The sequence below is a fragment of the Megascapheus bottae genome, chromosome 16 (genome assembly GCF_031878675.1).
Source record: "Megascapheus bottae isolate mThoBot1 chromosome 16, mThoBot2.hap1, whole genome shotgun sequence".
Lineage (NCBI taxonomy): Eukaryota > Metazoa > Chordata > Mammalia > Rodentia > Geomyidae > Megascapheus > Megascapheus bottae.
In genome coordinates, this window is record NC_143524.1 from 47,809,760 (window position 1) to 47,835,712 (window position 25,953).

At 42.8% G+C, this 25,953-nt stretch overlaps 1 protein-coding gene across 1 annotated transcript in view; it reads right to left on the reverse strand.

Moving 5' to 3' along the window:
• Tenm4 (teneurin transmembrane protein 4) overlaps positions 1-25,953 on the reverse strand; it is a 716,831-nt gene that overhangs the window by 22,009 nt on the left and 668,869 nt on the right. Inside the window, exons 27-30 of the mRNA XM_090348503.1 lie at positions 24,629-24,861; positions 20,272-20,426; positions 12,538-13,415; positions 984-1,156 (exon numbers count right to left, since the gene is read on the reverse strand). Coding sequence (XP_090204629.1) covers positions 984-1,156; positions 12,538-13,415; positions 20,272-20,426; positions 24,629-24,861 — 1,439 coding nt within the window. The remainder of the gene's footprint in view (positions 1-983; positions 1,157-12,537; positions 13,416-20,271; positions 20,427-24,628; positions 24,862-25,953) is intronic.

Consider the following 25,953-nt stretch of genomic DNA (forward strand, 5'->3'; position numbering starts at 1 on the left):
TCTTGTGCTAGTACTAGGGCTTGAATTTGAGGCCTGGGGCCTGTCCTTTAATTTTTCCCTCAAGGCTGGCACTTTTACCAGTTAACCTACAGCTCCACTTCTGGCTTCTCATGCTAGTTAATTGGAGATAAAAGTCTCATGTACTTTTCTGCACAGGCTGGCTTCAAACTGTGATCCTCAGTTCTCAGCTTTCTAAGTAGCTAGTATTGCAGGCATGAGCTACCAGTGTCTAGCTAAAATTATTATTCATTATACCAGTACTGGGGCTATTGCTCTGACCTAAAGCTCCTTTTACCACTTGGTGTCAAAGCCTACAGGAGGTCAGAGTCATTGGTTAGGCAGGTCTTACTTAGTGGTGGCTTCTTTCCTTTCAGGCATATGAAAAGTCATGAAGCTCCAGCTCTACCCTAGGTCACCACATCCGCATAGAACACTTGAGGTAGACAAGTCTCAATGAGATTTTACCACTGTGATGTATTTACCAGAAGCTAAAACCCAACCTGTGGTAGGGATGATTTGTTGGATACAGAGAAGGATCTCTTTTCTGAGAAATCCTGATAGAGAAACACATTTCATATGGGTTTAGGGAATTTCTATGACCAAGTCCTTTTCATAATTAGGTATAATTACTTCTGTTCTTTGTCCTTGCCTTTACCAGGGTGAGCCAGAGTCTTTTAATCTGGGAGTCATTAGCATAGCAGAATGGTGAGGTCACCTGGATTTAGCAGCTAATGGATTCTCTCCCCTTTGTTCTGATGATAATGGGATGGGCCAAGGAAATATTACACTGAAGCTTCTGAGAGAATTTATAAGGCTCTGGCTCATGTGTTTTGCAAATTAGGTGGCAATACAGAAAGAAACCTGTCAGTAATTCTTTCCTGTTCTTGAGCTGTCCCTGTAGCGGCTTGCTTCCAGTACTGTCCTTTTCCAAAGGGGTTTCCCCACCTGTGTGTCTCAAGTTTCCCAGGCCCCACCCGATTTACCTTGTAGAAGTGTGTAGAAGGCGCCGGAGGCAGACAGGTTGGTGGTTATGGTGACATCATCCTTGCTGGAGGTCTCTACCTGGACATGCACTGAGCTGTCTGTGTCACTTCGGAAACTGCTCACCTGGCCAGTAGGGAAGGTCACATTTGTCAGGCGGCCAAAGCTGTCATACCTGGAAACCAAGGGATGGCACTGAGTTACAGAAATACAATGGCGCGTTAGCTGGATGTGCCATATTCTACCTAGTGCCTCAATTTTGCAAACTCTGCTTCTCTTTGAGGTTAGATTGTCCTGACTCTCCTAGCTCCTTGCTCAGGGCTTGGCACATAGTTCTCCATCTACTGACATCCAGCTACAGAGAAATGATTTAGCTTTCTGGGTCTTCCTTGTCTAATCCACACAGTGAAGAGGATAATCTTGCCCAGAAGACTGTGAAGAGTCTGGGGGAAGACTTTACTTTATTCTGGAATGTTTCTCCTGAATTGTGACAGGGATATACCATTCTGTCTAGTCAGAGTGTCTCAGGTCAGGACAGGTTTGTGGAGTCAGAGCACTAAATCTGGAGTCACATCACCTGGATTCTATACCCCTGCCAGCACTGTGGTCTTCCAGGGGGGCGGGGATGGGACTGGGGCTAGCGCTCAACTCAGTCCTGTTTCAGCAGCATAGGAACCAGCATAGAAAAAGGCAAGAAAGAAATGAATAAATAAATAGGTAGGTACTAGCGGCTCATACCTGTAATCCTAGCTACTCAGTAAGCTGTAATCTGAAGATTGTGGTTCAAAGCTATCCTGGGCAGGAGAGTCCATGAGCCTCTTAGTTCCAATTAACCACCAAAAAGATAGATGTGGAGGTGTAGAGCACTAACCTGAACAAAAACCTTCAGAGACAATGCCCAGGCCCTGAATTCAAACTTCAGGACTGGAGTGTGGGGGTGGGGGAGAGGAGGGAGGGGAAGGACATGAATAAATAGCTTAAGAAATTAATGAAAGCAAGATTAGGTGTGCAAGGCCTCTTTCCTATTCTCTAGGAGAGGAGAGATCATGATTGATACACATGCTACCTTCAGCAGAACTGGACAGAACTGGGCAAAAAAATGCCTGTTGAATGCACAAATATGACACTTAAGCAATCTCCCAAGGCATTTCCCCAGAGTTTTAGTCTCCAAGACAGAAAGAGGCTTTATATCAAGGCAGACAATTGTAATTATTATTGAAGGTAGCCTATAATGCATAATTAAATTGAGCCTGAAGAAAACACAAAGAAATGGCCCCATGCCTTCCAGATTTGGTTTTCATTTTATATTTGATGGACCCAAACCAGTAATTTCTATTGCTCACATTTTACATTAGAAAGACAGAATGTCTTAATTAAATGAACATCAAATGGAACAACCAATTTCATAAAATTTTTGTCATCTATTTATTCATGTTAGAATCTTCTAGAGCTTGAGAAATGTCCCTGGATCTCAGTTCTGCTTGATCAGTACTTGTGATGAGCCATTGTATTCCTTCTGACTCTGTATGAAGACATGAGGCTGCCCATCCTCTGGCCCTGAGCGCCTCCAGACCCCCCCCCCAGGACCCTCCTCCACCCCCGAAAGGTTTCTGTTGTGCTAAGAATTGCCCCAACAGAGTGTAGAGAACTGGAAGGAGCACTTCTCTACTATACTTTCTAGACTCAAGTGACTGTATCAAGGCCAGTCTCATGACTGGTGACATTGGGACACTGACTTAGTTATGATGGTTGTGGTGACCTTAGTTGTGAAAATGCACTGTCATGCTTTCTTTCTGTGAGAACTGGAAGGAATGACTGGTATGGGAAAGTTTTTGGTTGGCACATGGTCTAAGCTTTGGGTCCTGGCTCTATCCTTGCTGGCAATGGGCCCCTGAAAATGGCACTCAATTCTGTTTTCCTCCTAACCTTCAATGAGTGTATTTCAGATTCACAGCATCACCTCAGGGAGCCCCTGTTTCCTTAAATGATGAAAATAACACTTACTTCCCAGGTGCACCTCAAAAAGAGAGACGATGTATTTACAATGAATGCAAACATCCCAGCAGGGTTTTTGGGATCCCAGGGAACTGTGCTCAGTAGAGTGCCAATTTTCTAAAGCAAAATACCTTAACTGGTCACTGCTCTATGTCCAGAACTTAGATTGCCAAGCATATAAGAGATGTTTAATCCAGTGAATGAATGTTAGCTGAGCGAGTGACCTGATTTCCTCATTTCTTCACCTTTGTGTCTGTACTTCCTGGGATTCATCGTACCTGAGTCTGTTCTCCACACATGCCATGATCAATCTATGCTTGGGAATGAACACAACAGATCCTTTGCAGGGAAATCTCTTCCCTCTAGTGCTGGCATTGCCAGGTCCTTTCAGTATTCATACTTCAGTTCCCAGGTTATCAATCTAGAGAGGCCTTCCCTGATGATCGTTTCTAAAACAGGCAGATCTGGTTTCTAGTCCACTATTCTACTTTATTCTCTTCATTATACCTACTATCTTGTTTATTTACTTGTTGTCTGTCTCCTCCTACTTAGCAAAGTCCATGAGGACAGAGACCTTATTGACTAGGCACCATGCCCAAGGTACTAAATAATATTCATTAAATGAACAAACACGTAAGTAAATATGCATTTCTGGATGATTGAGAGCAACTAAGATTTTCATGTTTTACCTTCCTTAACTCCAGATGAGGAAGGAAAAGCTCACTAATATTTGCCGAGCACCCTTTAAATACCAAACATCATATTCATAATATACTATTATTCGTAATTGCTATCACTTTGTAAATGGTGATCACGAGGCTCAAAGAGACTAGGTCCCTTGCGTAAAATCACATAGCTAGTAGAATAATATATATGTTCAAAATCAGGTCTATCCAACCTGAAAGAATGTGTGCTCGAGGGTGAACAGTTTCAAAATCCATTGCAACTATGTGTGAAGATGACAGAAGGTGTCTCAATAGAGCTGTTTATCAATGGAGAAGAGGAGGTGGGAAAGACAAGCAGCAGAGTTATTATGATTCAAATATAATACATGTATGTCTGAAATACCATGGTGGAACCCCTTGTGCAATTAGTACCCACTAAAAAATGAGTGACAGGGAAGTAAAACAGGCTTTGTTGATGTAGAGCAGTATGAGATGGAGGAGAGGGTGAACAGAAGGGGTAAGTGAGGCTGAATGTGGTCGGAGCAGTTTCTTTTAATAGAAGAGATACAACAATGAGAGCTATTAAAATTGTTTTAGAGGTAGGGTATGACAGAGTGATAGAGGGGGTGAGCTTGATTGGATACCTTGTGTGCAGGTTGCAATCGGATACCTTGTGTGCAGGTTGCAATCAAATGTACAGCTAAGGTATAACCATTAACATTTTTAAATAACACACAACAAAAAGAATGTTTTCTTTCATCAAACTTTCCACTAAAAAATGGTGCTGTTTCAAATGGATTTTCTTTGTGGTCATCACTGTGTTAAAGGAAAAGCTGTGTTCAAAAGTCTCTCGAGCGTCAAGAAGACTGACAATTTCTCTCCAGGATGCTCTGCCTGGCTACAGCTGAAGTTGACTTTGTAATGCTTCCAAACCCACATTGTGGGGGGGTTAGGGGGGAAGATAAAGACGGCCAGATGATTGGCTTCCCATTATTTCTTTCCACTGACTTTTCTTCACTCCACTTTGGCCAAGCATCTTTGGAGCAGAGTGAAAGAAAAAAAAATACCATAAAAGATTCATCTCATTGCTGTGAACTTGGCTCTTGGAAGAGAACAGCTAAAGGGTAACTTCCCACACTGGGAGGTTTTCCTTCACACTTGCTACTGCATCCCAAGCTACTCACTCTGTGTAGCAAGGGGACAATGCCAACTGGCCTCTCCGATGCTGAACTTTTGTGCATCTTGACTCTGGTTGGAAAATAAAGATTCTATTTTTATGACTTTCATCTGTGATTGCTCCAAATGACACCATCGCCAGCTAAGGAGTTGGTCACTGTGTCATCTGTGGCTAATGAGAGTTCAAAGCTATGCACACCAAGAGTTCCCTTGGTGCTGGGTTACTGTGATGGGTGGCACCCATATACCACTGGCTACTCTAAAACAATGTCAGAGCCAGGGTGCTTTCTGGTCTTTGTAGTCAACACCTGTATTTAAGTCAAGCACAGTCCTCCTACTCCTACCTATAATCTTTACTTAGGACACGTAGATCTGAGGATTATGGTTCAAAGCCAGCCTGGGCAGGAAAGTCCAGAAGACTCTTATCTCCAATTAACCACCAAATAGCCAGAAGTATAATTGTAGCACAAGTGATAGACTGCTACCCTTGAGCAAAAAAGCTTAGGGACAGCACCCAGGCCCTGAGTTCAAGCCCCAGGACATGGACACAGACATAGAGATACACACAGATGCACACAGACACACACAGACACACACACACACAGACATACACAGACACACAGACACACAGACACACAGACACACACACACACACACACACACACACACACACACACACACACACACACACACACGAGCCATGTACTTGCTGTCCACTTTCCATAAGACTGAGTCCTATCCATGAGCTCTAGGTTTCAGGATGACAATAAGATCTGTACATCTTTCAATGAAGCAGTACCCTAGCGGAAGTGTGCTACTAAGGATTCAGGTGAATCTGAAATTGAATCCTTGCTTCTATCACTGCAGTCAAACATGACATGGAGCGAGGCTCTATGTTGGCTATTCTGTTTCCTCCCCAGAAACCATTCTCTGGCCTTCTCTGTATCTTGAGAAAGCTGACCCATCCCCGTAGCCTGCATCATTAGGCACAGGTTTTGGCTTGCTCCATAGACATCAACAAGAGAATGGAGGTTAGGACAGGTTCCCTTACTCTTACTTCAGTGCCACACTTCTAAAGGCAGCTGTGTCTATCATGATCATGGCTTCTTCCAAGTGGTTTCAGTAACCATATCCTAATCTGCCTGAGGGTTGGAAAAACCTCGGCTGGTCATTAGAGCCCGGGTGATTTCATGTTCATCACCAGCCCTCTTAGTTCTACTTCTTTACCTCTGAAGGATATATTTTTGTTGAGTGTATATATTTTTGTTGAGCCATATCTGAGTTGATAATTTTGTTGTTGTTCTTCTGTGGTACGCCTTGATTGGTTTCTGATAAGGAGTCTATTGTAAAATTCTTAACTATGTTGCTCATAATATATCATTCCCACCACGTTCTTTTTCTGGCTACTCTTAAATTTTTTCTCTTCTTTTCCTTTGCATTCAATAGTTTGAATCTGATATTATATATGCCTAAATGTGTATGTTCATTCTGCTTGGTGTTTTTCCCTCCCTTGGGCTTTTGGACCTATGGACCATTATTTATTAGAAATAATCCGTGGTTATTATTTCCTCAAATATTTCTTTTGTCTGATTTTTCTCTCTTCTTACTGAATCCGTTATATGTATATGCGATCATTTGATATTATCCCTGAGTTTTGTTTTGTTTCCCCATTCAGGTATTTTTGCTTGTTCAAGGCTGGCATTCTATGACTTGAGCTACACCTCTAACATTGCCTTTTGCTGGTTATTTTGGAGATAAAGTCTGAACAATTTTTCAGTCTGGGATGGCTTCAAATCATGATCCCCAAGATCTCAGCCTCCTGAATGTCTAGGAGTACAGGGAAGGGCCACTGGCTGTCCTCCAGCTCTTGAATGCCTCAGGCTGTGTTGTTCTTATGTACTCTTTGGGTTTTAATTTGGGGAATTTCTTTTGATCTGTTTTCCTCAGCGGTGTCCTACTGTATCATCAGGATGGGCCCATTGGAGACATTTTTCCATGACCCTGTTTCTCATATCCAGCATTTCTACTCATTTCTACTCGATTCTTTATCATTCCCATCCATCTCTTTGCTGAAATTATCTATCTGATCTTACACAGTGCTCACCTTTTCCATTAGAGCTTTTAATATAATTACAGTTATTTAAAACCCTGAAAGGTAGTTTTAACATCTGTGCCACGTCTGATGTGTGCTATTTCTTTCTTTCTTTCTTTCTTTTTTTGCTTTTCAGCCCTTTTGCACATTCACTTGAAAAAGTGACACCTTGGGTAGCACACAGGATGAGAATGGCTGTGACTTTCCTCCTGCTAGGACTTTAGTGAGGTGGTATAAGTCACTGTAGTTGGGGTTTGGGCTGGCACACCTGCTTTCTGTTACGAATGCTAACCACAGAGCACTCTGCTTTAGGGTCTTCCAGCAGTTTCTTGTGTTTAGGGGAAGAAACTGGCTTGACAAGTTAGACACTGGTAGCTTACACTTGAAATCCTAGCTCCTTGAGAGGCTATTATTGGGGTGACCATGGTTCCAGGATAGCCTGGGAATAGCCTGTGAGACTCTTTCTCAACTGATAGTTGAGTACAGTGGGAGGTTGAGATTGGTAGAATTACAGTTCTAGGCAAGCCTAGAGCAGAAAATTTTATAAGACATTGGCTCAAAAATAACCAATACCTGGCTCTTGTCTGTAATCTTAGCTACTCAGGAGGCTGAGATCTGAGGATCATGATTCAAAGCCAGACTGGGAAGGAAAGTTCATGAGACTCTTATCTTCAATTAACCACTAAGAAGCCAGAAATGGAGCTGTGGTAAGTGGTAGAGTGTTAGCCTTGAGCAGAAAAGCTCCGGGATAGTTCCCAGGCCCTGAGTTCAAGCCCTAGGACTGGCACAAAGCAAAACAAAAATAACCAATGCAAATAGAGCTGGGCCTCAGCACTACCAAGGCAACCCTCTAACACTGCTGCCCCAAACTAAAATACTAGAGATGCTAGCTGAATAACTAAGGCAAAAAGGCAGGTGGCAAGAAACAGAGCCTGAATTCAAAACCTTTGTACTATCAAAAAGTTCTTTTTAGAGAAGCTGACTGTTCATGCCTCCTTGTAGTCCGTTTTGAGATTAGCTTCATGCCATCAGGCCATTTTCTTAGCAAGCAAATGCTACGTGACCAAGAACCACATCTGCCAGCCCTGATGGCCTCTCCTTGGAACCACAACCTGCTTCACAGCTCCTTGGAGGGTTTCATCCGCTGACCTGGGGGCCCAGGGAAGGAAAATAATCTTGGCTCTCTACCAATGTGAACTTTTTAAGCCAATCTTCTTTGAAGTGTGTGATGTTTATGTTCGATGCATTATTTAATCTGTTGAAAGGATAAATAAAGCCAACTTAAAACTTGTCTCAGTAATAGTTCATGCCTCAAGTAAGTGTCTAGGCTGATTTTTTTTTTTTTTAAGAGTTAGAGCAGTTGGGGGCTGGGAGTTTGGCCTAGTGGTAAAGTGCTTGCCTAGCATGCACGAAGCCCTGGGTTTGATTCCTTGGTATCACATACACAGAAAAATCCAGGAATGGTGCTGTGGCTAAAGTAGCAGAGTTCTAGCCATGAGCAAAAAATCTGTCCAAGGACAGTGCTCAGGCTCTGAGTTCAAGGCCCAGGACTGACAAAAAAACAAAAAGAGAGAGAGAGAGAGAGAGAGAGAGAGAGAGAGAGAGAGAGAGAGAGAGAGAGAGAGAGAGAGGGGCAACAGTTGGGTTTAAATCTACTCCTCTGCCTCTTGGAGCTAAAGGAAACAAATATACTATAGAAAATAGTTCACTGGCCAAACTTGTACAAGCCCTTTTTATAAAGCACTTGAAAGAAAAAATAATACCTCACTTCCTTCTAGGGACCATCACTGTTGGAAAATGTGTTTTGTTTTGTTTATTCCTAGTAATAAGGCTTGAACTCAGGGCTTACTTGAATCGTGCTCCCTACTCTTTTTTTTTTTTTTTTTTGATGTTTGACTGTTTTTCAAATAGGTTCAAAGGGCCAGGAATTTGACCTAGTGGTAGAGTGCTTGCTTAGCATGCACAAAGGCCTATATTCAATTCCTCAGTATCATATACATAGAAAAAAGCCAGAAATGGTGCTCAAATGGCTCAAATGGTAGAGTTCTAGCCTTGAGAAAACCCAAGGAAAGTACTCAGGCCCTGAGCCCAAGCCCAGAACTGGCAAAAAAAATTCAAATAGGTTCAAATAGGTTAGTTTTTCAGTTCTCAGAATGGCAAAGAATGGGATAGGATAAGAACTTTTTTTCTGTATGGTAGAGACTTGGGTCTGAAAGCCAGCCACTGTTCAGAGTCATATGGCTAAAATCCAGTTAAAAAGGTGCCTGCTGCTTGCTTTGTTTCTAGTCTGAGCAGAAACATTGTTCTTGAGCCATTTTCTAGCCCATTTTGGATGTTCTGACCTCTCCCCTAGTTCACACTTCTGATTTCTCAGATTTGATAATTGATTTTGCTTTTCTTACTTGACCCCTGACCCCTACCTGTATGAAAACCTCTGTCTTCTCTTTTGATTTATTTATGCTAAACCATTCCTGGGTAGCAGCTTCCATGTTTAAGGAACATTTCTGTAAACTACTGGTATTCAACAGTATTTCTTGAAATCATAGTAGTAACAGCTATCATGGAGTTTTCCATATTTTATCACATTGAAAGTTTGCACCTCAGGCTATCCCTAGAAAATATCATTTTAATATATATCATATCCATAGTCACAAAGACCACTGGAAACCTAGCTAGTACAGTTAGAAGATGACAGACTGGTATTCTGGCTCTGCTGACCACCCACTATGTGATTACCAGCTGGTTACACAATATTTATATGCCTTGCTGGGCCTTAGTTCAAAGGTAAAAAAGGGGGATGGGACTTTCCACCATCTTGGAATGATCTACCATGAAACTGTTGCTAGTTTTTCTCTGAATTAAGCTTAGGGCTTGCCCCCTACTAGGGGCAAGGGTAAATGGGGAAGAGGTTGGCACATTGTAGGATTCTCCCCTCTTCCTCACCCCACAAGTAAATTTCCCTTTTGATTTTAGGGCATTTGTCTTTCACAAAGTAGATTCTTTGAAATTTCCAATGCAATATTTTTCTTCTTCTTCTTCTTTTTGTACTGGGGATGGAACACAGGATGTTGTACTTGCTAGGCAAGCACTTTGCCACTGAGCTACAGCCCAGCCCATAAATGCATCCTTATAAGAAGCAATTTGAATAACTTTGCCTTTATAAAACATCAATTATGGCTACATACCTCATCAAGGAGAGAGAGGAGAGAGAGAGAAAAAGAGAGAGAGAGAAAGAGAGAGGGGGGAAAGGGAGAGAGAGAGATCTTTTCTGGATAGGGGAGGGGTTTTAGATTTCAGAAGTGGTAGAGAGTGAATGACAGAGGCACTGACCTGTAAGCATTCATTTTGGGGTCTGAGGATGTGACCTTGGGAACTGAGTGAACAGATTTGCTCTGACAAAGAAACCCCAGTATTGGCTAAATAATGCATAAGGGCTTTCCATTGGGCAATGAGGAAAATTGAATTATTTAGTGTATTTCCATTTCAATGAGTTAATCTAGATAATTACTGTTTTCATGGGTCTTTGTCTTTTCTTTGCAATTAACAAGGTCCTTGTTTGGAGAAAGGAATTTTGCTAGTGAACTTTGTACCAATTGCTGTGACATTAATATTATTTTGAGGGGGGCAAATTATATGTATAAATCAATGACAGATCGTTTTCCTTTAGATTCTAGGATTGTGCAAAAACTGATGCTTGATCTAGTTTGAGAAAAATGTAAGAGTACAAGGACTCAGCAGGAGGCTGGAAAGGGTAGCTGACAGAACAGAAAGACTGAGAGCTCAGGCCTCAGAGAGCAATAGTAGGTCACCATCCCCGTTTTGTGGTATCTTCATTAAACAACTCCACCTCAGTTTCCATTTCAATAAAAAAGAAATATCACCCATCCTCGTGAGCTGCCATGAGGATTCGTGATATGCCACAGTTCCTAGCCCAGAGTTCATGTTCAACAAGACTAGTTCCTTCCCCACCGCCTGCAGTCCAGTCTAACAGTGACATGTTCAGCTGTCTCCATTGTCTGGGAACATTGCTATGATCTCAAAAAGAAGCTTTAAAGTTGTAGATTGAAGAAGAGATGCTTCATTAAAATAGCTCCTAGAAAAATGCTTCAGATACATGTATGTAATTTTGATTAGGATGATAATAGGCCCAAATGCTTCTCTGACAATACTACTTAAGACGGTGTAGGGAGGTAACTGCTATGCCTGAAACCAGTGACACAATAGCACCATCCTGAGGCAGGAGGCAGTAGAACCACGCCTACTTGAGACAGGAGATAATACAGAAAGAGCAAAGGGCTCTTTATTCTCATTTCCTACTTTCTGGATGCTATTTCTATCTCCAAAGTACAGCAATATTTATAATCAGTGCTTATCTTTTGCCCATCCTGGGTTTGAGCTCAGGGCATGAGCACTGTCCTTGAGTTTTTTCCCTCAAGCCTAGAGCTCTACCACTTGAGCCACATTACCACTTCTGTCTTTTTTCCATGAATATGGTACCGAGAAACTGAACCCGGGTCTTCGTGCATGCTAGACAAGCACTCTACCACTAGGCCAAACTCCCGGTCCCATCAGTGCTCATTTAAAAATATTTATAGGGCTGGGAGTTTGGCCTAGTGGTTAAAGTGCTTGCCTAGCATGCACGAAGACCCGGGTTCGATTCCTTGGTACCACATACATAGAAAAAAGCCAGAAGTGGTCGTGAGGCTCAAGTGGTAGAGCTCTAGCCTTGAGAAAGTCCAAGGACAGTGCTCAGGCCCTGAGCTCAAGCCCAGGACTGGCAAAAAAATAAAAATATTTATAATCAGTGCTCATTTTTTAAAAAAGGCTCTACCAAGTGCCAGTGGCTCACATTTATGATCCTAACTACTTAAGAGGTCTGAGAATTGCAGTTTGAAGCTCGTCTGGGCAGGACAGTCTGTGAGACTCTTACCCCCAATTAACTATCATTGCCGCTGCCACCACTACCAACAATAAAAAGCCATGTGGAGCTGTGGCTCTAGTGTTGGAGTGCCAGCCTTGAGGAAAAAAAGCTAGGAAAGAATGCCCTGGTTCTGAGTTCAAACCTCACACAAAAATATAAAGTTTAAGTTACATCTCTCTATGTCTATGTAATATATCAAGGAAAGAATGCATATTATGTAGTTCATCAGAAGTATGTCCACAATGGTTAAAGCAGAGAAAATTGTGAGCTTTAATTGTGTGGAAAACCTGTCCACATGGTGTTCCTTCTCCTATTACTGTATTCCTAGACAGGGTTACATGAAGATGTTAGCACTTGATTAATTGTTTTTCATTTATATTATCTGTGGTGCTCTGGGCAGGTGTTTACTCTGACCACTGTAAAGGCGTGGAAACTGAGGTCGAGGGAGATTAAATCCATGGTACAGCTAGGAACGAAGCCTAACTTCTCTGAGTTGGGCTTCAATACACGTGCTTTTCTACTATATCATTTCCTCCTTATAAGAAATAATCAGGAATATGAATGTAGAGAACATATTATAGGAAATAGTTTGCCTCTCAGTTCCGGAACTGAAGTAAATCCAGAAAAGGACCGTCCACCAATTCACCTCTAATTCTACAAGCATCTCATGGAACACAGCCAGCAAATGGTCTTATCTAGACACTTACTCATAAAATGTTGTCCATCCATTTTCATTGCTTTTAGTTGCTAGTAGGCCAGAGCTGCCATGATAGGTCATCATAGCCAACTCATGACCTTGTGTGGTCAAGCTCCGGAGAGCACTGTTGATACCGATGGTCACCCAGTAGACCTGGCCACTGGGGACCACCAGCCAGAGCGGCATCCCAGAAGAATCTCGGCGGACATCTACCATGTTGCCATTGTTATCTGTGATGCGTGTGATGTCACCATCCTCCGTGTAGGTGAAGTTGTACAAGTAATCTCCGGTGGGCAAGCTCTGTGTGTACAGATGCCTGCCACTCGTATCAAACAGGTAGAGCTCCTGGTCAATGGGCGATGAGAGCTCATACATGTTCTGGGTATTGAGGAAGGGCTTGTTCTTCCGGATGAAGCGAATTCGGATATTCCCAAGGTCAGCCACATAGAGTTCTCCATCGGCACACACAGCCAAGGAAGAAGGGGTATTCAGCTTTGCATCTTTGGCATAACCATCGTCTCCAGAGAAACAATCACAGTTGGCATCATTTTTACAGTCACAGCCACTGGGGGCCCCGGCCACAAGAGAGATCTCTCCACTGGTGGTGACCTGTCTGATGCGGTTGATCTTTTTCTCGTCAGTCTCGGCGATGTACAGGACCCCATTGTGTGAAACGGCCAGAGCGGTGGCTGACTCTAGCGTTGCATGGATGGCCACTTTGCTCAGCAAGAAGTGGTCGATGCCTGGGACCTGGCAGTGCATGGGTCTCCCGGCGACAATGCGTACCTGGTGGTTTTCAGAGATTTGCAGGACCACATTGTTGTCAAGGACATAGAGAGAGTTGTCCATAGGGTTGATGGCTAAGTCTGTGGGCCACTCCAGGCGAACCTGAGAACCGAGACACCAACAGTCAGATGACTGGCAAGATGCTCCCCTCCCATCCCCACCATCATCCTACACCCTCAGTCTCCATCAGATGATAGAATGTGAAGGAGCAAATTACACCAAGAAGACTCCTTGGAGTCAATCATACAGGCCTGGATGTTGATCCTAACTTCACCACTTAGGAGCCTGAGCAAGTTGTGCTGCCTCTCTGAACCTCTGTGTTCACATCTGGAAATAAGAATGGCACTTGTGCAGAGACCCTGATCCCTGATAAATGCTTTAGCCATGACAGAGGCTGTGGAAGTGAAAGGCAGACAGAGCCTGGAAGCGGGTGTGGAAGTTGTCTGGAGATCTGACATTGTTCAGAAGCAGTTGATAGGATACATGTATGAATGACGATGGCTGTCAGTGAGTTTATGGATTAATAAACTTGGTGTGAGGGACATGTCTACTTGTAGACCAGTGGCTCTCAAATTGGGCCTCACATATATATTACCTATGCAGGCTCTTCTCAAACCTACTAAATCTATACCTGCCTTTAGGTATCCCTTTGCCCCTGGCATTTCTGTGCAGAGCACTCAGTATAGGAAGCACTGTTCTCCATGATAGTTTTTAGCATCTCAGAGAGGAGGCTGTCCTGGAAGGGAATCAAGGAAGATAGCAATAGAACCTAAGGGCTCAGAGGTCCAGGTTCCACACTAAGCATCATCTAAGTCAGGCTCAGCGGATATGGAGGCCTGTGTGTTAGATGTATCCCACTGGGAGGTGCAGAAAAAGATAACTCTAATCTAGTTGTGCCTCAAAGGGTGCAGCTACATACTCCAGGGGGATCAGGAATGCTGACAGGTGCTTTCTCTACTCCCTAAGCACTCATTACTGAGGGTGTGTATACCCTCCTACAAATATGTAATATTTGGTCCACTTTGGGGTTTATTCAAACAAGTATGATCATGTGGATAAGAACTTCTTCATACTACTGTCTACAAGTATATTTATTTATTTGCTTATTTTTCTTTTTGGAAATATTGGGGGTTTGAACTCAGGGCCTCACATTTGCTTGGCAGGTACTCTTTGGTTTGGGTTACTTTTTTTTAAAAAAAAACAATTTATATATTTATTACACTGTCAAGAAGAAAGTTCAGGTGCTGGTGAGAAAGACCTCTGGGTTATTGCTGGTGAGATTTCTGAGACTATGGTAAAAGACTTAGTGGCTAGGACATTTTTTAGCTTCTGAGCCCAAGTCTGAGACAGTCAAGGCCCATTTACTTCCTGTTCCTTACTGTAAAACAACTGGGAGGGACCAGCGGGCACACACATGGGTTCTGGCACTGTGCACCAGGAAGCTGCTCTAGGATGCTAGGTGTAGAATCTGTCCTCATGCTTCACAACAGGGAGGCCAGCTTCCTCCAGAGCATCTGCTCAGGCCTGGGAGATTATGTATTACCTCTCAGTCAGTTTTTTTAAACCACTGCCTCATTTTAATTATGAATATATAGCTCACGCTGGTGGCCTCAAACTTAAAATCCTCCTTCATCCTCCTGAATGCTGGGATTATAGATGTGTGTGCTATCATGACTGATTTCCTTTGATCCATTTCAAACTGAGGAATCCCAACCTGAAATGTCTATATCATTACTATATTCACATTTTTCAGAATGTTTGTGCATTTGCATTTTTTGAGTTTGCTTTTATTTTCCTGAAGTTTTAAGTTTGATTTAGGACATTTTCATTTTTTAAAATCTTTATGGCTTCATAGAAAGAACTAATAAATTATTCAGAATATATTCTTTTTTGTTTTTTGTTTTTTTCATATATTTTTATTGTAATTAATAGAAGGGCTACATTATAATTCACCAGATAGAAGGAGCATTACTTCACATACATTGATACCCTTTCTCATGTCTTGGTCCCCATTTCCCTTCCCCCCACCCCCACCACTCATCTTGTTTTCCTCCCTTCCCTGTCTGACTTCAAATAACCAAATACACACAAAATATATTCTTTTGTGAAACTTTTTTGATAGGGTTTTTGATAGGTTTTGATAGGGTTTGGTAGGTTATTTTTTTGATAGGGTTTCTCAATGCCCATTATGTAAAATTTGAACTATGTAACTTGAGGGTTGGGTGAGGAGGAGCAAATTGGGGGAGAAGGAAAGAAGGGGTGACACTGACCAAAGAACATTGTACTTATAACCTGACTTAAGGAATTGTAACCCTTTTATACAGTTATATAATAATAATAATAATAGAAAATAACTGGCATTTAGCATTCAACAATAAAGTAGAAAGTGTCTCCATCCTTCTACCTAGAGCTTCCTATGCATCTGGGATGACAGGCATGAAGGATGGGTACTCTGCCCAGTTTATTGTTTGAGATGGTGTCCTCAATATGCTTTTGCTGGAATGGACCTGGAATTGCTTTCTTCCCAATTTCTGCCTTCCCCCGGAGCTGGTAATATAGACATGAGCTACCATATATGGTCTTATCATAGCCATTTTAATAATGGTGAAAAGTAAACACCATTCCACTGTTTAAAGAGAATTGGTTAAGTAAATTATTGCCATTTATTTTGGTCTTATGTTAGAACACTATATGTAATCATTACAAGGGATGATACAGGTGGAGATGTATCATGACATGAGGGGAAATAGTTGCTGTATGTTTAATAGGAAGAACAGGTTACTAAACTGTGAGGACAGAAGGGTACCAATTAGGGCAACGATACAGCAAGGAAAAGCTTGAAGGACTTCGATCAAAATACTAATCGTACTGGGATCAAAGATGATTTGAATATTCTTTGTGATTTTAAAATTTAAATATACACATATACATGTCTACAGTGGGCATGTGATGGTTTACCAATGTAAAAGTAGAAACCCAAGCCAGGTGTCACTGGCCCATGTTTGGTATCCCAGCTACTTAGAAGGCTGACATAGAGACCATGGTTCCAGGGCAGCATGAGCAGAAAAGTCCCCAAGACTCCATTTCAATGGAAGAAGCACAATGTAGTGACATATATCTGTCATCCTAGCTATAGTGGAAAGCAAAAACAAAATTGATTCCAGCGTGAAAGTGAGACCCTATTCTATGTCAAACATAACACGTACAAAACAGGGCTTAGAGGCATGTCTAAGTGGAAGAGTGTCTGCCTAGTAAGTGTGGGCCATTCATTCAAATCCCAGTACTAACAGCAACTGGAGAGAGAAAGGAGAGAGGAGAGCTCCAATAAACTACATAAACAGGTGATGTGCCGCTGTCCTCAGCCCAAGGCACCCTTAGTTCTTTAGAGTCATTACTTTGGCAGGTCCTGGTGACTCAGAAGGCTGAGATCTGGGGATTATGCTTTGAAGTCAGCCCAGGAAAGGAAGTCTGAAAGTCTTATTACTAATTAGCCATCAAACACATAGAAGTGGAGCTATGGCTCAAGTGGCAGAATACTAGACTTGAGCAGAAAATGCTCAGGATCAGCATCCAGATCCAGAGTTCAAGCCCTAGGAACGGTGTGCCTGCTCCAGGCCAGTCTCTGTTTTTCTGCAGAGCACAGGAGTGGCAGATGCTACCCAGAGTCACCACCAGGCCGCTGCTCCCATGTCTAGTGCTCTTGAGAGCACAGTCTTGGCAGTTTTCTGCTGCATCAAGAACACAGCTTGCTCTAAAGTGACAGGAGAATTTTCAGTTTCTTAAAACCCCATTTCTTGTCAACATGGGCTGCTAAATATTTAATGCCCCCTGGTCCTGTGGCACCTTGGGGACTTACTTGTGGAAACCTTTCTGCCTGTCATTATGATGAAAAGATGCCACCACTCCCCCATGAGTTGGGGCAAGGAGAGGGAGGAGAGGGAGTCAGTTGAGGGAGAGGGAAAGAGGAGGAAATGAACTGTGAGCTCTTCCTACCCCAGCCTCACACTACAGTGTGTGGAAATGCCTGGGAAGAGAAAGGAGACCTGATCTTAGCTGGCCCTCACTCTGTCACACAGCCTGAATATTTCTACACCAGACCCAAGCCTAAGACTTTCTGCTTTTATTACCTCCAGTGATAATCCTACCCTGGCTTCTTTTCCCATCATCAAAATAGAGGACTCGACCTCATTACTCCTGCCAACCTCCAGATTCCAGGTCTGAGGGACCTGGTGTGGCCAAAATGTCCTCTTGAGCATCTTGTACATTCACTAAGGCTTTCTCAGCTGAAGATCTTGCTGCAGAATTTTACTGTCATTTGAATGAATGAATGAATGACCAAATGAATGAGCCAGTTGTATACTTCACTTCCATGGTCACTTAAAAGAATAGTATCTTTTTATTCAAGTTTTTTTTTTTTGCCAGTCCTGGGCTTGGACTCAGGGCCTGAACACTGTCCTTGGGCTTTCTTGAGGCTAGAGCTCTACCACTTGAGCCATAGCACCACTTCTGGCTTTTTTCTATGTATGGTACTGAGGAATCAAACCCAGCATGCTAGGCAAGCACTCTACCACTAGGCCAAACTCCCAGCCCTTATTCAAGTTTTTTAAACATTGAAATTTCTTCCCCATATGTAAAAGCGAGGACTACACTGGACATACAGTAATTGTGAGGATCAAATAAGTCAGTGCACTAAGAACTTCTTTGTACATTTTTTGTTTTTGCCAGTCCTGGCTTGAACTCAGGGCCTGAGCACTGTGCTTGGACTTTCTCAAGGGTAGAGCTTTACCACTTGAGCCACAGCACCACTTCTGGCTTTTTTCTATGTTTGTAGCACCAAAGAATTGAACCTGGGTCTTCATGCATGCTAGGCAAGCACTCTACCACTAGGCCAAACTCCTGGCCCCTTCTTTGTACATTTTTAAGAGAATCTTCACATCCTGTTACCAAGTGCCTGGTGCTGTGCTAGGAAATTTGGTACATCATTTCCTTTTAAAATTCATTTCTGCATCACTCATGGAGCCCAGTGCAGGGCTCTGTACCCACACATGCATTTTTCTTTGACCAAACCTAGTTCTCTCCTCTAACAGCTACCCCAAGTGATTATAAAGCAGCAAAATAAGAGAAGAGATGGCATTCTCATCTCTGTTCTCCACTTTTAACACTGTGGGTTCTCCTGCTGGCCCCCAAGTACAGAGATGGGCTCTCCTTCTGGTGGCCATAGTTGCTGATTTGGGAACTAATCTCCAATCCTTCCCAGGTAATAATAAAAGTTACTATGTGAGTCTTCCCTACAGTCTCTTATTCAATCTGGTCTTTGTCTCTTCCCAGAGAAGTAGGTCCAAGTTTCTTGGCTGTCCATTTGGACTCTTTTCTCCTAGCTAGGTTTTCTCTCTCTGGTTTTCTTCCCCATTGGCTATAGGACAGCAAAGTAGCTGAGTATTGGTAACAAAGGAAGCTCTGAGAACAAAATCCAGTACCCTCAAGCCTATATGTGTATGCGGAAACATATGCCTGCATTGGAGAGTTTAGTTAAAAAAAGTCATATGCTTAGATTCACTTAATGTAGTAAGAGCCAGGGGAATTAAGATTTTAGTCCAGGAGTTCTGAGTCTAAGTGTGACTTTTTGTCTTTTTCTCCTCTCCAAACTATGCCAACTGTCTTGCAAGCCTTTGATCTGATTGCTTGGCAGTAACTCTTCCTAAGGTTAAACAGTTTTCCAATGTGTGGATTGAAAATGTTCGGAACTCTGTGCTGGCTGGTTGAGGGCCCATTTTGAGAACTGAAAATTCTTGTTGTATGCACATCCTTAGGCCACAGCGGCTTCCTGATGGGGCAATTCCAGCTTGCGCACAGACTGGAGTGGGAGACTGGAGCCAGCAAGGGAGGAAGCCTGCCAAATTGCAAAGACAAGTGGCAGAGAACAGATTTCACTCTGGAGTGCAGCATCACAGTAGTTGGCACAGAAGGAAACAGTACCAGTTTCCAATGGAGATGTGACACGGGTTGCTGGCACTGCCAGCATCAAGCCACAGGGCTCTGGGGAAGGGGCTCAACAATCTGTGTTGGTACCAGAGGCAGGCGTGACACGTGCGGCTGGGAGAAAGGGCCTCCTTATTTCTGAGGTCCAGCTAATGTTAGCATTACTAGATGGATACTCATTGATTGGGCATATACCGAGACCTAGCAATGAGGTCTTAAGACTTGCTAAGCCATCACAGGATGTATGATGTCCATGCTGGATAGAAAACCACTCACCATGTCTCTCTCAGGTCTCTCCTGAGTTCCTAGTATGCTTCCTGTCAAGGTCCAAACTCCCTGGTGGAAGGTCCTTTCCTAACTGGCCCCAGACTTTGCTCTCTGTTTCAACTCCTCTACTTCCTTCCAAACACCCTGTGCTCGGACAATCAACTCTTTCATTTTCTTCAAGTACACCAGGCCCAGTCATGTCTTTTGTGCCTTTGTACAAGTAGGCACATATATGGAATGTCTCCGTTTGTTCTCTTTTTTTGTGTGTGTGATGGTTGTGGGGCTTGAACCTTAATGCTATCCCTGAGCTCTTCAGCTCAAGGCTAGTGCTCTACTACTTCGAGCCACAGAGCACTTCTAGTTTTTTGGTAGTTAATTGGAGATAAGAGTCTCACGGACTTCTGTGCTCAGTCTGGCTTTCATCCGTGATCCTCAGATCTCAGCCTCCTGAATAGCTAGGATTATAGGTATGAGCCACCAGCACTCAGCCGCTTCTCTCCCTCCCTCTCCCCCTCCTCCCTCTCTCCCTCTCTCCATCCAGAAAACTCATATTGTACTATTAACATCTACACACAGGGTATCACCTTTGAGAAAGTGGGCCCTACAATGATTGCTTATTCTGAAGTGCTTAGCAGTGCCAGGAACTTTCCATGTCCTAGGAGGCAGATGAGAGGAGGAATGCATTGGCTCAGGGCTCAGCAGACAGTCTTACCTGAGAAATATCCATGACAGAGTCACAGCTGAGTGGCCTGGCTGAGGTAAGGTCATTGGAGCCGAGCAGAGTAGAGATGATCCCATTCTGGTCAACACGTCTGATCATGGTGCCATCGACGAAGTAAATCAGCCCGAACTTGTCTACTGTAATGCCTAGATAGAGGAACCGGAACAGGAATCCAACATTAGACATGAAAAGGCCCCACACATCTGGAGGTCTTGTGACTTGACAAAGCACTTCCTGGCATGGGCTGATCAAATCCTCCCATAGCATTTAGTTTCTTTCACACACTCTAGATCTTGCACATGTCAAGCAAATACTCTAGCACCGGGTCATACCTAAACATTTCAGTTCCTTTTTAAAGATGAGATGGGATACAAAAATTTTGATAATTTCTTTTACTCTCAATGCTGAGGATTGATCCTAAAGCTGTGTGCACGAAGGACAAGTGCTCTAAGCTATGCTCCTGAGCTATTAGCAGAAGCTTTGGGTTACTTGTTCACAGTAGGGATTAGAACCCAGGTTCTCAGATTTTCCCCTACCCCAGCACACTGAATTATTTATTTCCAAAGCTCTACAAACATAATAATCAAATCTCCTTTTTGGTAATCATTTTTCACCCCAGACAATCATCATTTACATTTTTCTATTTTTATTACTTTATTTACATTGTCCAGTAGGACAATGTAGTCTGAATACTGTGGCTCTGTACACTGCTGAATTTAATGTCTAAGCAAGCGCACTGAAGATTTGCATTGACGATTATTACTCATTGTCCTCTGAGAGACCAACTCACTCTGTTAACTTTCTCTCTTGCCCAGCTTGTGTGACCTTTGGGGCCAGAGAGTCACTAGATATCTCTACAATTTGTTTTCTCAGTTGTCAACTAAAGGGATTGTTCCCAGTCTGCATTCCCTTGGACATGTGTGAGAACGCCCTGTAGAGCTGGCTGTGGTATGCCCCCACCCTCTCGACAGTTGCTTCGAAACACCTCAAGTGGAGACTGAGACTGTACTTCTGATGAGCATCTGAGGTTACAGTGACCCAAAACACAGTCTGAGGGCTATTCCATGACACTGATCCCTTCTGGCCAGTGATAGAAGTAGAGATATTTATTTATTTATTTACCACATATCCACTTGGTCTCGCTCCTGGGGAATACTAATTCATGGGATGACTGGAGGTAATGCCCATTTTGAAACTCCAGGGGTGACGGTGCTTATCCTCCTGTGATCATTAGCTATGATTGTAGGAGTCAGACATACTCCCATCAATCTATGAAGTCTTAGGGATACTCATCTCCCAAGATACACCTTCCAATGGGGCCAGGCCAAGAAGGGCAGGCATAGGACCGAGTCAGAACCAGGTGGAGTGCCACAGAGAAAGACAGATGCAGGATGAGGGTGATATAAAGGGAAACCTGTTCACCTTTGTTCTGTTCTGTTTTTCTCCGGGGCAGGCAATAGGAGAAAGGGTCAGATGGGGTTTACCAGATGGTTACACTCAAACTATGATGTTTCTCATTTGTGTCATCTCAGATGGCTACTTCAGTGCTCACTATCTGTCTCCTCATTGATACGTGGGAATATTACTGACTAGGAATCATCAGCTTTCCATAATCATGAATGCCTTAGAATGATGAGAAAGTGCTGGCACTTTGTGGGTTTGGAGGTCCTTACTCTTGGGTTCTTGTGTCTCTTTCTGGCAAACAGGGTGGGTTAAGACCCCTTGAGGCCTTGGAGTGATGATCCTACGAGAGCTCGGCTTGTTCTCGCTGCTCTTGCTGAGGCTAGGCAGCTGCCAAGGATTTCACACAGAGAACAAGGCAGCCTGGAGGCCCAGAGCCTTTCCTGTAGCTCTGCCTAGAATGTTAATTAATTTCATTCTTTAAGCACCAGCACAGGAGTTTTCTTGAGTGCCTGGCCATGCCCCATCTCTTTCCCATCTGCCATGACTGATGAGTGTTCTATGAACAATTGGGTTTCTTGTTTACAAAGTTGGCTGCACAGGCTAATAGAAGTGATCTGTCCCCTGATTAATTGCTTCATTTTTTCCTTCCTTTTGTTGTGCTAAATAGATGGACATCTTTTCTCCTTCCCACTGCAAAATGTCTGCATATTGTAGCACCCTTGTCATTTCTATCTGGGTTAATTACAGGCTTTTGGGCAATTGCTCTGCCACTCCATCTCTCTCTCTCTCTCTGTGTGTGTGTGTGTGTGTGTGTGTGTGTGTGTGTGTGTGTGTGTGTATGTGTGTGGGGGGAGGGTGGGATGTGTGTTGTGGGGAGGGAGGAACATGCATGTATGCAGAGCCACTGAGAAATGTGTAGCGAGAACAAAACCTTTCAGAAAAAAAAACACCCTTAATTTTAAGAGAGTGGGATGTTGTAGAAACAAGGGGATCATGTAGTCTACCTGCTTATTTACTAACAGAGAAATGGAGATCCACAAGAAAGGTTCAGGAGATGCCAGATAGTGTAGACAAACAGTAACATGATATCCATAAGCACAAGCACAGTGCTCTCTCTATTCCCCAATGCTCATTCAATGTCAGGAGGAAGAGGAATCAATCAATCACTGATGACACAATAGTTACCTTGCACAGATACCACCTGAGTACTCTAGACATGTGGAAGCCTATGCTATGACACATAAGGCACTGCAATACGATGTTATGACGTAACAATGCCCAAAGGAGTACTCATCCATACAATGTGTACTGTGTGCCTGGCACTACTTTTACTAGGCATTTACATTCCTGATTCTATCTGTGCTTTACCCAGGCAGCTACCTCTATTACACAGATGAGGAAAAAGAGGCTCAATGAGGTTAAGCAACTTGCTCAAAGTCACCCAGCTGCTAGAGGGCAAAACCCGAGCATGAAAACATGATTTCATAGGAGTCGACCACATAGATTTGAAACCAGGCCTTGGAATCTGGCCTTATTTTTGTAACATAATCATTTGTAGCATCTTCATAAGATAGCATAAGAAATCATTTTAATTCTGATGCTTATAACAACCCCAGGAAGTATGCACAGACGGCATTGTTATTCTCATTCTACTGACTGGGGCCTTGAGGCTCAGATATTTCAAATCACTGGCTCTGAGACTTGAAGCACAGGAAGCACTCTACTGGAGGATGTCTGTGGATAATGATGGCTTCTCCTCTAACAAGCCTTTCAAGTCTCCAAGGCTCACAAGCCCCAGGCCCAGCTCTTTCTTCTTACATGTCAGAGAGCACGTCTCCCTCTCTCCCTATCAGAGTGGCTCCCATCCAAGTCTTACTTATTCTGCTACAATGAACTCATCTGTGCAACCACAGGACTCTGCACTCAGTAAATGCTTGATGAATAATTGAATGAAAGAATACTGAATATGAGTATTTAGAGGTTCAATTCAAAAATTGAAACCTATGGTCAATCCATCCTATAGGACATAAACATAAAGATGATGTCCTACAATCTTTTTTTTGTACAGCAATGACATAAGAATCAGTTTGCACTAAAATAGGGGATTTAAAAACAAATGATTGGTCATTTACTTGATAGAATACTACAAAGACATTAAAATGAATTCATCAAAAAATGAGTTCACAGAAGAGTATTTAATGACATGGAGAATTCATGATGTAGGTTACTAAATTTTTTTTAATGTGGTATCATTTAAAAAAATTATTTTGAGGGTCTGGGAATGTGGCCTAGTGGTAGAGTACTTGCCTAGCATGCATGGAGCCCTGGGATTCCTCGGTATCCCATATACAGAACAAGCTGGAAGTGGTGCTGTGACTCAAGTGGTGGAGCAATAGCCTTGAGAAAGCCCAAGGACAGTGCTAAGGCCCTGAGTTCAAGCCTAGTACTGACAAAAGACAAAAAAAAATATTTTGAGGCAGTACTGAAGCTTGAATTTAAGGCCTTGTGTTCTTGCTTGGCTTTTTTGTTCAAGGCAGACAGTATACTGTTTGAACCACCTCTCAACTTGTGGCTTTTTTTTTTTTTGCTTGTTTATTGAGATACAAATCTCTTAAGAGTTGTCTGTCTGGTGTGGCTTTTAACCATGATCCTTAGAGCTCAGCGTCTTAGAGTAGCTAGGTTTACAGATATGAGTGACTAATGCCTGGCTTCCCTTGTTTGATTTGAGACATTATACAGGAACATTTACTAAACAGACTAGGAAGAACTACAGACACTGTGAACTGAATTATTTCCATCATATTTCTGAATATTTCTTAACAATTCTACCTTTCCTTCACATAATTTTTTTTGCATTTTCCAAAACTTTTTTTTGCAGTGACGCATGTCTAGGAATCAAAATCCCAATAAATGCTATCCACAGGGTTTAATAGCAAGGCCTTACCTCTGGGATTGGTAAGTGTGGCTTCTGTGGCCTTCCCACCATCTCCACACCGAGTGTCATCAAAGGGGAGGCACTGATCACCAGTCCCTGCCACCACCTCTGAGTTCTTGACAACATCCTTCACCACCGTGGTGGACTTGAGCCTAAAGACACGCCGGCTGTTGGTGTCAGAAAGGAAGACAGCCCCGCTCATGGGGTCTGTGGTCAGGTAGTATTTATGGGCTGGACTGTGACTGGAAAACAAAGATATGGCCAGTGGTGAGAACATTCCTTCTTTTCTACTTGGTAGCTACACATGTACTTGGCCTTTTGAAATACAACAAAAGTCTCTTCTGGAATCATCTATTTGGGGTGATGGCACCCCAACTTTTTGTGAGCTGAACAATTGATAGAACTATCCATCCCACCCAACTATGAATCCAAAACCTTCTTTGACAGTATTTGCATCTATTATCTGGCTAATATTTAGCCACCTAAATACACTTTTATTTGTCTATTTTTGTACTGTAGTGAGGCTTGAACTCAGGGCCTTATCCTCTCACTTAGCTTTTTTTGCTCAAGGCTGGCGCTTTACCATTTGACTCATGCCTATTTTTCTATTTTTTTTTCCTGTTAGTTGGAGATAAGACTTTTCTGCCTAAGATGACTTCAAAACAGGATCCTCAGAGAAGCTGGGAGCACAAGTGAGAGCCACCAGTGCCTAACAATACACATTTTAAGAAAAACATTTGCCAACGAGAGTTGCCATATTAGTTAAAAACTAGAAACATAGAAGTGTTTGACTTTAAAATCGTCAAGACACAAGTATTTCTCCATTTGATACTCATGTTGAATTAATTCATCAACAGCCCAGAACTTTCCTTCTTGTAGTCAGATATAAATGAGTTGGGACACCTTACAGCAATCAGCAACAAAGTCCAAGGAAAAACAGCATGTTGGAAGTGCTGATAGAGGTTGTTTCTAGAAAACAGTCAACAAAGACTGATTGCAGGTGACAAAGGAACAAGAAGTTCAGTTGTGAGGAGGTGTGAAGGAGACGAAGCACCACCTCTAGCCAAGAGTGGGGAAAACGTGAGAGATCAGAGCGATCTGCATTTCAAGTTGGATTCTAAAAGGTCTTGGTTCTGAAATTTGGGCATGTTAGTTGGACCCCTGATCTCAACTGACTTCATCTGCAAAATGGGAATGTTAACAACTATTCTGTGTGTCCATGGAGAAAATAAAATGGCATCATAATTGTCAAGTATTAAATACCATGCATAACACACAGGAGGTGTTTAATCATCATAGTTACTATTTTAACTGTTATTGTATCTGTTTTTCCA